General features: G+C 40.9%; 1 protein-coding gene across 1 annotated transcript in view; it reads right to left on the reverse strand.

Moving 5' to 3' along the window:
- spire1b (spire-type actin nucleation factor 1b) overlaps positions 1 to 560 on the reverse strand; it is a 29,107-nt gene extending 28,547 nt beyond the window's left edge. The window contains exon 1 of the mRNA XM_079502713.1: positions 349 to 560. Within this exon, the coding sequence (XP_079358839.1) occupies positions 349 to 480 (132 nt within the window). The 5' untranslated portion in view covers positions 481 to 560. The remainder of the gene's footprint in view (positions 1 to 348) is intronic.
- Between the last annotated feature and the right edge of the window lie 14,079 nt (positions 561 to 14,639).

Raw genomic sequence — 14,639 nt, forward strand, 5'->3', positions numbered from 1 at the left:
TCCACTTGATTTCTTTATCATTCACCCTACACCGTGCTTTGGAACATTTGTCATGACATCGAGATTTTGCAATTTCTTACAACAGGTTGTTTATGGTCCCTCAGAGAGGGATTACAGAGGTGCTTGTACCTACTAACTATTAAATTGATTCGTTCTATCAACTGTTCCACCTCTGTCCTAGTAGTAAGCCAATGTTTACCTCCAGGCTAACATTTACATGTACACAAGCATCTACAGTAATTTACACCTGGGCATTCGTCATTGCCCAAAGTTATCCAACCAAGGCCCGGCATATCAGCGCACTGACAAAGGGCACAGACCAGTAGCTCACTTCTGCAGTTGTTATACCTTTAGTAGGTCCCTGTAGCCACGAACATTACAGATATTCACATGGTCATCTTCTGCATCCTCTTCTTCCTCCGTGGCTTCGTAGCCTTCATCAGGACAGGCCTCCACCTCATCCTCGGCCATGTTGGTCATGAGGTTGATGAGTTGCTCCAGAGGAGGGCTGAGCTCCCTCTCCTCGTTCTCCTTCAGTCCGTAGTCCAGAGCCTTGTAGATCATGATGCCCAAGGACTCGATCACCTGTTAAACCAATAGGGGAGATAGATAGATAAATAGATAGACCGGCAGGGGAAATTCAGTTGTCATGGCAGAACTGCAGTTATGAAACACAGGACAAAACACAGCTAGGAGTAAAGAATAATGGAATAAACTAGAAAGTTGCAATCCTGTGGAATTGCGCGTGTGGTCTGTCTATCTATCTATCTATCTATCTATCTATCTATAGGAATATTGTTTAATTAGAAGAGTTGAGTTGGGTATGTCTGTCACTGTATACTGTCCAATCAGATGAGGGCAACGCGCACAAAAGCTGGCCAATCGGAGGGGAGAATAGAAAGATTTTGCACGATTTAAACGTTTTTAAACAATTTAAACGTTTTCAATGATTGACGTGCTGGATTGCAATAACAATAGTCTTCTCGCTGATAGGCAACCACACTAAAAAGAGTATTGCAGGTAGCAATGCGCTGGGATTAGTAATAAACTACGAGATTTAGGTATACTACAGAGATACCCTCTGAGTCTGAGCTCGTGTTGTCTGTATCACTGAGAATATGCAGCATGGGTCGCTCTATCTATCAGGAAGAACACCCCATTGACCATTTTGACCCCATCTTAAAGAATTTCTGAAATATTTGCATTGGTCTCAGTGCTGTTTTATAGCATCAACTTGTCTCTTCTGTTTCAAGGGGGCAGGGTTTCCATTCCCACCCTGTCATGGAAAACATGGCAGGGTGTAGAGATTTAATGGATAATTTTAAAATTATTAGGAAGATGTTGTAGCTAGCTGAGATAGACCTCTGGGAGATGGATTGCTGAGGTGGAACGCTAGACCATCAGCTCCCAGTACTTCCCACACAACTTGTCGCGCCCTGAAACAATGCGACTCATACGCTGACTGAGTTGGCGATGCCCAGGATCGAACCAATGACCTTGTGATCCAAAGGAGAGAGCTACCGACTGAGCTACCCAGACAAAAACAATAATGACCTGTTTTCATCATCATTTCCTCCAGGGGTTCTCAACGTTTTTGGCTGGGGACCCCTGGAAAAGCTTTGGCCATGTCTCGCGTTGAGAACCCCTGCCCTAAAACAGTGTTGTTTGGCTCAGGGCACCCCTTTAACACTAGGATGTCTGAAAAAAATGCACTACTACTATGACGGCTAACGGTCAGGATGACCGTGTTTTTCGTGCTATTTGATTGGCCATTCTCTCCCCCACTCCTAATGATCTTCACACCTCTCTCTGCACCCGTTGACGGCTTGCCATTGTCTTCTAAATGTTACATTCCAACTAAGCAGTTTCAACTCGACAGGACAACTCAAGTTATTTTTTATGTTTTATTTCAGTTTACCAAACTATAATTATAGTGACGGTGTGAGCGCTATATTGAATACCCTTGCGCAGCAAACACTGTCCGACTTTGTATTGAGCCAATAAAATAGGCTACCACACGTTATTGTATAACATCCAGAGCCAGGCACATTGCTCAGAGTCAGACGAAATACGACATTAGTTATATATTGTCATTTTTATATAGAGGGGGAAACATCGATGTAATTAATATATATTTGATTGATTGTGCCAAAAAAAGGAAAGAGCTGTGCGTGCGTGCAAATCAGAAAAGTTTACAGACAAAGGAGTTGGGAGTTTGGGAGCGGCTATAGCCTTCTATATAATGCTGCGCACATATTAGCCTATATATATTTTAAAAATACCCAGCATAATTTTTGGGAAGGCTAAGCCTGGCCTAGCCTTACATACCCGCCGCCTATGATCGATATTTATATATATTTGATTTATTGTGCCAGCAGAGAGGTCCGTAGCAGCAGCACGGTTTATATATACACCATAGGATGGATCAAGTCATGTGACGCATCACCGCCACAAATAGTGCTACAGCATCTAAAATGCACTTCCGCATACCTCACCGTCAGTTACTTGGATATTTTCTCCCTCTCCACGAGAGAGGGAGAGAGAAAAAAAGAGGCTTCTATATGGTCTGTGGATCACCTCAAAAAAGCAATCCTTCATGTTGCATGAAGGATTGCATTAAACAATTTTCCATGATGCACTGTTAGGTTACTTAAATGTTAATCTCCCAGAGCCAAAACAAATGTGTCTTTGTTATGCAATAGCCTATCATCCACCACTTTCATGTACCAATCCGAGGCTGAAACAGCTGGCAAAACAGCTGTAATATGCTAACCACATGACACTATTAAGCGAGAGAACCCAGACCTGTTGGCTATTCATGCACAGATATTGCTCACACACTCATATGCGCAAGCACACACACACATGCATGCACACACACACACACACACACACACACACACACACACACACACACACACACACACACACACGCACACACGCACACACGCACACACACACAAATACATATCTTTCACATATAGAGCAGCCTGACCCTGAGGGATTACAAAGGGAAGGTCATGGGGGAAAAACCTGTCGTCATCATCACTGTCTATAATAGACATTTCAGTGTATTAGCTTATAGACGAATCCACAGAGGGGTGCCCTGGGCGCAGCCATAGCTGAGGTGTCACATTAGACGCAGATTGACACCTCAGCAATGATTGCCTACACCTGACTGGCCTACAGAGCACCGCCCCATGGATTTGTCTATACTTTGAGGAGGAAGAAATCTAGAATATTCAAACTCTGGTCAGATGCAACTACCGGTATGTATGTAAAATGTGACATTCACTTGTTAAATGTACAAGAAGGCTAGAACTGTGTCAGAAACATACATTTCGCAAAACACTTCACAATTTAATCTGAACTACAAAAAGTGCTCCTCAGGTAGGTCAGGTAGGTTATTGTGGGCCAGCAATGTTCAAAATGTACCAATCAGGATGAAATTATGAAAAATCGGACAGATCTGTCTTGATCACATGACTATAGAGATAATGTGTACCGATTTGTGTGATGTTTGTTTGGACAAAATCTGTAAGACACTCGATGATGTACACACAGTATACACCGTAATTGCACATAGTTATGCTTCCTGTGAACTCATGATTAATGTTGTAACTAAGTTGAAAGATGTCTATCCTTTGATTAATATTCAGCGCGGATTCAGCCAACCTTTTTTAAGCATGAGGAATCTACAGATGGCTATAAATGTGATTAACACATGCCATCATATTGCCAACCATAGGATATTTTCTCACAGCTCAACTGTTTAAACTGTGTCAGAGTGATATCTTATCTGTAGACTTTTCTATTGTGGTAGTGCTGCAGAGATCCTTTCTTACAGGTTAGGTTTGTTAAAGAAAGTCTGTCCTGGGAACAGAAAGTCACACTGTAGAAAGGCAGCAGCCTTGTTAAAAGCGGCCAAATGAAGGATGCCAAGGCCAAGACAAAAGATGAAGACAGACAGGGACATCACATGAGGGGCGGAGGGGGGAGTATTCTGCTGCCCTGAACACCAAGGGGGAAAAGCAAAAAAGGGAAGGGAAGAGAACGAGAAGAAACGGAATGAAAGGAAACGGCGAGACAGGGATTGACTCGAGGGATGGGAGAAAAAAGAGATAGAGAAATGGAACAGAGAAAGGGGAGAGCAGATATAAAGAATGTGAAGAGAAAGAGCCAGTTGTCTGTAGAGGATGAGAAAGTTCAAGCGGCGAGGAGTATAGGGTGAGATATCAAGAGACAGGGCGCAATTAAGACTGGGGTAATCGGGAATGTTATTATAGACGGCAGATCAAGGGCAAGGTTACATGACCCCTGGAATCAATAGGGTCCATGGTAGGAGGAGTCACATGAGAGATCTGTCCTGTCCATCAGTAGGCATGAGAATGGGGGCACCTCAGGGAACCGATGTAGCCGAGGTCTAAATGTCGAGATCTAAATGAGAGCTCTTTGTCTCAGCAGAGTAGCACCCTGGTACACGCCCACTGATACACTACAGAGTAGCACCCTGGTACACGCCCACTGATACACTACACCACGCAGACGGACAAGCCGGCGCATGGATGTGCAAGTCATGAGGTGGAACACATTTAACACATAATGCACAAACGCCACAGGTAGTTCATTCAGTTTGCACACAGACACGCAGAGATAGACATAGATAACGAGACACCCACTGAGCGTTTTTCTGCCTATTAGACGTCTAAAATACGTCTAAATGGCTGTCTAAAAATGGGCTATAACAAGATTTAGATTTGACGTTGAAACAACGTTGTTTCAACAGATAGCCGGTCTATATATACGTAGATGTTTAAAAAAACTTCTAATCCCTAACAGCAAACACATACATTCTACAATACATACATATACGCACACATGCGCACCCACAGTCCCGCACACACACACATTTGCACAGAAGTACACGATACTGCATAATCTCAGGCTTATGTGTAATGACGCTGTCATATTGGCCGCCAATAAGATTACACTGTAAAACATATGATATAAGATACTGTACGTTCCCAGACAGGCCGTAGAGGCAGATCATGCTCTGAGAGGTGTGAGGTATGAAGTATTTCAAGGTGTTTTCTCCCATATCAAATCACTACTTTCATCTGGGTTACTGTTCACTGGTCACGCGAGTTCAGTCAAGGGGTTTCAACAGAACAGAGAGATAAGAGAGCTACAGTACTGTCAAAGGGGATTAAATCCAAAACAAATAAAGGCTCCAGCACATGATGTGAGCTAGAAATTCAGTGCACAGACAGTAAGTTTCATGTGTTTCCGAATAGTCACATGTGATAATCAACAATTAAAAGAGGGAGGCATTTGTTAATTGTTTATGTTTGAGAAATAACTGCAAACTGGGGGAAAAAAATAAGAAGCTGAGTCTATGACTACACAGAGGCTCTGTAATGTGCTGCGCTCAACCATGAAATTGAGCTAACGCAAGCATGTCTCCGTTCTACTGAAGCCTCCTAATTCCTTGGGTTGAGGAAGAAGAAGGGGAGCAGGTTAAATAAGATGACAAGAAGGGAAAGCAGGAAGATGACCATGTCAGGCAAGAGTTGAAGCAAAGTGCTGCAGAAACACACACTGTACCTCACACAGAAACAAACACTGTACCTCACACAGAAACAAACACTGTACCTCACACAGAAACAAACACTGTACCTCACACAGAAACAAACACATTTCAATATTCCTGTCACTGCAATTAAGACAGTCAACCACAGGGTAGAATGATGTTCTAATTTCAATCTGCTGTTCTTAATGTAATTGTGGTGCCTCTTTCTTGTGCGCACTACTACCTGTTCCGGCTCCCTTGGAAAAGAAAAAGAAAAAAGAAAGATTGTGTCTTCACTTTACGGCTATATGTTCATGTTGTGCATATACCGACAGTAAATAAATGATTATGGTTTTTTCAAGTTGGCATTTGTTAAAATGGCTGAATTGAAACCAACCAACAAAGAAATGAACCTGAACCTGAAAATCCACCTGTTTTTAATGGCTTGCAACTAATCCCTTTAGATTTACATGAATGGCTCTTAATTTGTCTCACTGTTTTCCACTTCACCACACAGGAATCCCATAGCTAGTCAAGTGTAAGGGCAGCAGAAAAGTGTGTCATCGTGCTACCCCTTTTGTGCCTCCACAAACATAGGTCTACTTTTCCTCAGTCAAAAGCCTGTGGGCAATGGATTCTCGTTTGGTTGCATACAAAGACAGCACTATATTTCCATTCATGATGGTTCTCTCTCCTGTAGGCAATATGTCATCCATTACTTCTCATGCACATCAACACCCACCACCACCCTTAGTTAATACAGTATGTCTCTGAATAGCTGTTTTCAACCAAGGGAAGGGAAGGCTTGAAGGGTCTATGTAAAGCTACTTTCTGCTCTGAATTAATAAGTCCCTTTTTAGCTGGTTAATTGTATCAAATGCATGTGTTTTGCTATAGCTGATGAACTCCTCTGATTAACTAATAAAATAACCAATGATCTTGTTTTTTCATTTCTTTTTTATTATTATATTTAGTTTTGTTTTTGTTTTGTTTTCGGTCTATTGTCTGGCTGCTTCTGTTAGCCTATTCTGTACTTATCGTTGAATGTATTGAATGTAGGTGGTTTATTTTTTGTCTGTCTTAAAAAAAAAAAAAAAGCACAGGAACGATACAATGCAATGATACAAGCACGTGTATGTGTATACTGTAAATTGATGTGCTCAAATAAATAAACATGTAAAAAAAAAATAACACCCACCACCACGAACACGAACAGCCAACATACTGTACACCTACAGTACCCCCATCACATATCTGTATACTCTTCAACAACTGTTATTTGCTGTTATATCTGTGGAACAATCAGTGTAGGTTTTTACATAACAAGTTCAAATTGTGTTTCACGTCATTCATATTACGACTTCAATGTTATGTTAAGGCGTCACTTTTAGGCAACTTGAAGGACCACTTTTTTTCTACTCAGTCTGTGTCTCATAGGAGGGCTGTGGGCAGTTCAGATTTATTTTTAAACAATTTTATTTTACAAAAATGTTTAGATTTGTATTATCGTGAGAACGATGGCTTACATTTTCTGCAACTTTTCAGGACTAGAAAGCCTGCAGTTTTTATTAGCTTGGATTCCCCATCGATGATGTCACTGGTGGAGGGGTTTCTGAACTGCCCACAGCCCTCCTATGAGACACAGACTAAGTAGGAAAAAATTGTGGTCCTTGAGGTGGTCCTTTAAGTAAAGTTTTGCTATTTCTGTCTAAAGTGCAGTAACTCTATATGAAACCTCAGGTATTAAAGGATAGGACACTAACCCGATATGATATACGTAACAACAGATCCTTAGGTTGGAAAAGGGAATGTGTAATACTTCAGTTCTATACCACAATATTTGATTAAAAAAGGTCCCTCTGGATTAAATAGCTAGGTGTCAGTGACCAAGCTCTCACAGTTTATACTGTATGATACTACATTCCTCATTGTCATAATAAGAAATATTCAGGGCATTTGAAAAATTACCTCACTTTAGTCATATAATTTTTATGGCCTATGCCCAGGGCCCCAAGAGGCCCTAAGACAGTTCTCTGTGTGAAGAAACTGTTATTAACTTTACATGTATCGCTGCAAGGTTGAAGGGCTCATTTAATGATATGTCAACAACAGAGGCCCAAATGTCCTACTGAAAAATGAAGGAATAGCAGGTCCTGCGCTGTAAATACAATTGAGATACAGGATTTTAGGCATCCCTATCCCTACCCCAGCCAGGGTCCCACTGTCTCATGTCCATGTAACTTGCCATGCAAAGGACCAACGTCATGATTCATGTCAAAGGCCATGAAAAGACTTTGATAAGTCAAGCACACATCAGTAGCAAACTATCACATTTGAAGCCTTCTGGATGTGGTACGACAGTGAATGGTAAATGGTGCATTTATATAGCGCCTTTATCCAAGGCGCTTTACATAGATTGTGTATTACATTCACCCATTCACACACTAAGGCTGTACCTTAGCCGTTTTTTTAGGACCCGAACTTCGGCAGGAATTTTCGAGCGAACATCCGGACCATTTGTTTCTAATTAATTTAAAAAATAACCTTTGAGATATCCGTCTCGATCAGAGCGCAGCGCGTCTCCGCTGCTCTTTATCAATCTCTCTCGTCTCTCCCAACACACACACACACACACACACACACCGTCAAGTGGCTCCGCGTAAACAGCTGATCTGCAAGCTCAGGCAGCTAAGACAGCGTATATTGCTCGTTATTTGTTCCACCTGTGTATCCGTTTTGCAATGATGAAACAATGATCAGAGTTCCCTGCTTTTTGTGATGTGATCATGCTAGAGAGCATATGCGCCTATATCGGCATTCATGGCTGCTAAGACTGTTCCCCCTGTCAGCGATCATGCTGGTGTGTGTGTGTGTGTGAGAGAGAGACGCATCAGACATTCCATTCAATGGAACTCTTTTGTTCTCACAGAAGAAGGTGAGAAAGGTCAATCACCTCAGCTGCAAGCCAATCACCAAATTATTGTGCACGGGAGATGGGACAGCAGAACTAGGAGATATTTCTTTAACAAATCATAACTTCTGACAGGAATGCACTAGAAGCATACTTTTTTTGACATGCTCATATCGCATTCTCGCCGAGATATATTTTCGAGTTAATAAAAAAAAAGAAAAAATAATAATATTTTTTATTTAATAAAAAAATAAAATAAATAAAAACGAATGGTTCAAGCCCATTAATTAAGATTCGAGTGCCAACCCTAACGAGCGAACATTCGAACCTTGAATGTTTGGGGACAGCCTTATCACACACACATATGTGGCCGGGTTCAAACATCCGGCCACATATGCCTGAGCCACCGCCACCCCAGTGACACTTAGAAGTTCAGAGTCTCTCACACAACAGAGAGACTAGTCAACGGAAAATATTTTATCATAATAACCAGGTTGGAAATTCGTTTGATTTTAGTTTGGGCTGTCATGAATGTGTTCATTGAATATTAATTGGAACTGCTGTTCTGCTCTACAAATAACCGTGAACTGAGATAGATGAGAAAGATAATTCTTACAATTCATCTCACTGTGCTGTCATATGACTGGGATATGGTGTTGCTTCACTGTAGCTCCCTGTCTATTGTCCATAAATGCATAACAAATTGCACACAGAGGAACAGAGAGCAGAGAAATGCATACGCACTAGAATCAAAGCACATAACCTCCCAAACTATTCATGCTGCGTTTCTCCTCTCTGCAGTTTCTTTTTCTCTCTCACTCATGGCATGCACATTTCAGTTAAAAAACAAACACATCTAAAACAAGAAACAAATCGCAGAATGGATCACCTCCTAGTCCTTAACTGAACGTTCTGTAAACTTCTGTTTACATTTAACAGTGAATTAAGCCATTAGATGTTAAAGTATAATCCCCTTCCATACTTTAATCAACAGACATTAACAGAATAATAGGCTTGAACAGTTAAACTTTGACAGGGAGAAATATAATGAGGCGTAATCCATAACCTCTGACGTTTGGCCACATCATGGGACCAGAAGCATCTAGCTTCACAGCAGGACACGCACTCAGGAAACTACCAAGAGCTAGGCCACTAGTGGGTGGAATATTTTAGATACTTCTTTTTTCCTTAAAGCACATCCTTATTGAAGCACAGAGAAGTATTGTGTGACTGATAATACCATCAGTTACAAATTTCCAAGAAATTCAATTTAGGAGGCCACATAGGCTACTACTATAAAATATTAACATTTTCTTCTGTAGACAGACACAGTGCCCTCTTCTATATTCTGCATGCAATTATCATCAATAGCCTGGAATTTGTCTTAAAAGAACCATGCCAGCCGCCTGGCAAGTTTAGCCCATTGACTACGACTCATGGTATAACAGTTCTTGACATCACTGGCAAAATCTTTCCAAAGGATAGTTTTTTGATTTGTCATTGGATTCAATTACATTTTGAGGGGCGCTAGCACCTCCAATGCATGGCTTTCCGGAATTACGTCATGTGGCACCCAGGTCTATGGATTTTTTTTTTTTTTTAATAACTTTTTATTGAATTTTTATGTTTTCACATAAAGATGAATGAAAGGTATAAATTATAAGCACAATACAATAAAACAGACAAGAAAAACAAAAAGCACAGAAACAAAACAAAACAAACAAACGAAAATGGCGAGCAGCACACACACAAGGTCTATGGACTTTTAATGTTTGTTTAGGGTAGGTATGATGTAATTCTTTGCCAGCCAAGTCTATGGACTTTAATATTTGTTTAGGGCAGTAAATGACAATGTAAGATGTCATCTCGCTGATAAAAATACATCTTGTAATACATTTATTTCATTTTTCACAGACATGAGAACATCAACATGCCCCCACCAATCTGGGCGCCCCTCACTTCACGCAAGTGCGATTTTTCAGTATACTGTAGTATGAAAGTCAACTTGCAGAGACTTGAAACTTACTTTAGAAATGTAATAAAGTTTAATTAAGAAAAAACAATCATGATTTTAGTACTGTGCATGGTAAATGGTAGAGCAGAAATGCACGGGAGAAACGGACAGAGCATCATCGTCCGTGCCTCAGTGACACAATAGGCTTGTATTAGAAGCTGCAGGAGGATGAAGAACGGCGACATGATGAACCCGAACCACAAAAAGGTAATCCAACACACTAAATGTCATTCATCAGTTTTTATTTTTTGCCAAAGTTAAGGGATTGTCGAGTTTTAATGCATTTTAAACGCATGGATGGACTTCTAGCCGGAAATCCTCCCTGGAGTGAAAGATTGATCTCTGAATGAAATTCAAACATCTATGAATTATTAACAGCGCAATGATGTTTAGCCAACACAGACTCAATTATTCAGTTAAGTTCTATAATATTTTAACGGCAAAAGCCATACGATGGTCTATATAGGCCCTTTAAGTGGCTGTTAAAAGAGAGCTTTATCTAACAATCACAAGTGATGTCCATGATCTAACAGAAAGGGTAATTTGGTAGAGTTCATGCAGTTTTATACTTTATAGGTTGTTGTTTATGTCAACATGTTCACACAACACTTCAATGTCAGGCTACTGCTCATGTCAGTGTGCTTACTGTGCTATGCTGGCAACACAACAGAACGACGGCATTTTTCAGCCAGCCCTCTAACTCTCTAACAGACTATAAGAACTGTAAGAACTCATCTCTGGTGCAAAACTGCGTAGAAGCTAGACTTCTACAGTGTGTGTGTGTGTGTGTGTGTGTGTGTGTGTGTGTGTGTGTGTGTGCGTGTGCGTGTGCGTGTGCGTGTGTGTGTGTGTGTGTGTGCGCGCGTGTGCGCGCGCGTGTGTGCGTGCGTGCGTGCGTGCGACTGCGTGCATGCACATGAGTTCGTATCTGATCTCTTCATTGCCTCTCTCCATCTGTTATCACTGCAATATTAACAGGCAATCCAGGTCCAAAACTCCCACCTAACAACAGTGAGCTCAGCATTGATCATCACTCACTCTGTACAACATCCTACCAAGAAACAGCCAACACAAAAAACGTTCTGTTCAATCTTAAGAAACATTAACACATCTAGGCCTACGTATGTTTTTTAAATCATTTTCTTACTAGTGTCATATGAAAGACTAACATAATCACTGCAGCCAAATACAGTATTGCATTGCAAGGAATGTAGTGCTGCATCCCTGATCTTCAAACCTGTTTGGTTGACAGAGCAAGCCACAAGCATTCAATTATAAATTGTAACTAATTTAACAAATACACCTGTGTTTAATTAGTGGTGCAGGATTCTTGCTCAAATGTGAATCTCAATTTTCCTCCACAAGAATTTGGATCACAATTCTCAGACGATTCTGATTTTTTTCTGTGAAAATATTAATTAAAAAAAAAACATAATAGTAACTAAAATAGTGCTGCACGATTCTTCACAAAATGATATTGCATACTGTAGGTGTGTGAATCTAGATCACGATCTTTTTTCAATTATTGTGCAGCACTATTACAAATCCTGCCAATTCCCCTCCCCAACATCTCATTCTATATGTCTCTTGATTGTGACATTGACCACATACCTTTTTGACCCAAAACATAATGTTTTTTGTGTGGCCACTTACTGATCAAACCTACCAACCTACCTACCTTTTTCAGAACAACCTACAAATCATTCCCTCGCACCAATTTTCATGAAAAAAAACAAAAAGAAACATCTGTTCTCAAGTTATCGTCATACTATAATTCACTCAATGTCTGAATGTCTGTCTGTCTGTCTGTCTGAATGTCTGAAACACTGTTGTAGCTCCTCACTGGCTGCACCAGTTGCGCAATAACAGTGTGTCTGACAAAAGTAATATTTGTACAGTAAATATGACAGTTGCGTGGATGCAAAGTAGTGGTTGATGTCTGGACAGGCATGCTGTTGGTGTTGTGCATGGTGAGATGTGTGCAAACGGTGTGGTTTGGTAGGAGAAGGCGGACAAAGAACGGGGTGTTGCGCTGGCTATTAGTGTGGCAGGATGATTCATTCATAATTAATTTATTAGTGAATTAAAATTCCCCATCAACTTACATGGGAAAATGCGAAAACTCACGTCAAGTCTTTTTCCCTCAGAAACCGTCGGAGCTACTTGGAGGGGAGGTTCAGAATAATTATTGAAATGAATGTAATAAATAATTTAATCCGTCAGCCCCTTGGTGGCGCTATAACAGCCCACTTTACATTTTGCCTTATAGCTCTGTAACCGTAGGTCGTAAAATCTAAATTTCACTTTCCCTGGATTCCTTGGGTCATAGACGCGTCTCCCCATATAGGCCACGCCCATTTGTGTCGGGATAGATTTCCCGCCATTTTCACTTTTCTTCAACACACACTTTTGGCTCTTCCACCTACAGATTTTGTGCAAATCTCACAGAAATCGGTACACATGATCTCTGGACCTATCTGATTAAAACACCACAGGCAGAATTTTCATAGTCCATATCGTTCGGCTGTAATCCGCTTCCAAAGTTAGTGGGAGGGGCCTGTTTTAATGGCACAAATCACAAACTGAATGTCCAATCAGCCCCAAATTCTATTCACATGTCGAGGGTGGTTTAATCAACAGAGCCCAAAGCAATCTATTTTCATTCAATTCCCTCCCAATCAGTAATGTGATCTATTACATCGCATTACCCACACTGTACATCATTTGGTGTTCATATATTCAGAACGGGTAAGGTCTAGTCTTATAAACACACAAACAGACAGGACTCATTAAAATGTCCTAACACACGCTGCTTTCAGGCAGAGTAACCAGCAGATGAAAGTTAGTTGATAGAACATCTGTTGACAGGATGGATCGACACATTTACACTGTCCTTTAATTAGGTCTAAAATGTCACCCAGAACTACCATCAAAGAGGTTCCTTTGATTGGTGACATTTTCTCTCTGTCAGTTAAGGAGACCAGCTGTGGTTCTAGGGTGGTGGTGGAAGTAAATACAGGGGCAAAAGAACACTGAGGTTGACGGGTGGATAATATAGCACACATACAATAAAGTAAACTATATAAAGTATAAAGACAATAGCCCAAGAGATAGGGCAATACAAAAGCACAACTAGAAAGTAGAAATGTAGTCTGACACGCTGAAAGGTGTTTGTTTGATTATTATGATGTCATGATCAATAGTGTAGTACTGTACCTCAATGATAACGAAACAGGAATATTGTCTGCAGATTCATGACAACTGTGACATCTAACCTACAGTATAGCCTCTGATAGCCTGAACCATAAAGATATTCCTCTTATATTATAATCTGTTATATAGCTATTATTATACTGACCGACTTGTTGCCAACGAGTGACAAGGTGTTTGCTTACAGTGCATCATGTTAATGAGGTATAATCAAAAACATTGTGGTCAATGATAATACGATAGTGCTTACACCTACAGTAGCATAATCCGTCTATGTCCCCAGCAGTCTCCTCCTTTTAAATCATCGTAGGACGTTGTCCATCCTATGCAGTCACTATACTGTATTCTATGTACACAGCGGAACTAAGACCATTGTCCTCCACCCAGATGGAATATGCACTACAGCTGAATTTGATTCACAATTGTTCCGCAATGCCTACATGTAATTTGACAGTTTGATCCAACTTCGGTGAGTAAGGTGAGTCACAGGAAAAACATAGCAGCCATGTTTGTAGTTGCTAGGGAAACATGAGAAGCAGCTCTTGCCTCAGCTTTGATTGTAGATCCTTTATTGACTTTATTGCCTTAAAAGCTTTGCATATTTGTTTTCATACCACCTGGGATAGGCGTCAACTAATTGTACACCACCCAATTACATTAGAGGTGACACATACACACACACAGTCACACACACACACACGCGCGCCCGCACACGCAAGCGCACACACACACACACACACGGCACACAACACACACGCACGCACGCACGCACGCACGCACGCACGCACGCACGCACGCACACACACACACACACACACACACACACACACACACACACACACACACACATATTGTACAATATATTACACTGACTCTAGCACAGATAGTGATAGAAAATTGTGACACAACCCTCTGTGTCTACTTGAACCTCATAT

The sequence above is a fragment of the Electrona antarctica genome (assembly GCF_951216825.1).
Source record: "Electrona antarctica genome assembly, chromosome: 6".
Taxonomy (NCBI): domain Eukaryota; kingdom Metazoa; phylum Chordata; class Actinopteri; order Myctophiformes; family Myctophidae; genus Electrona; species Electrona antarctica.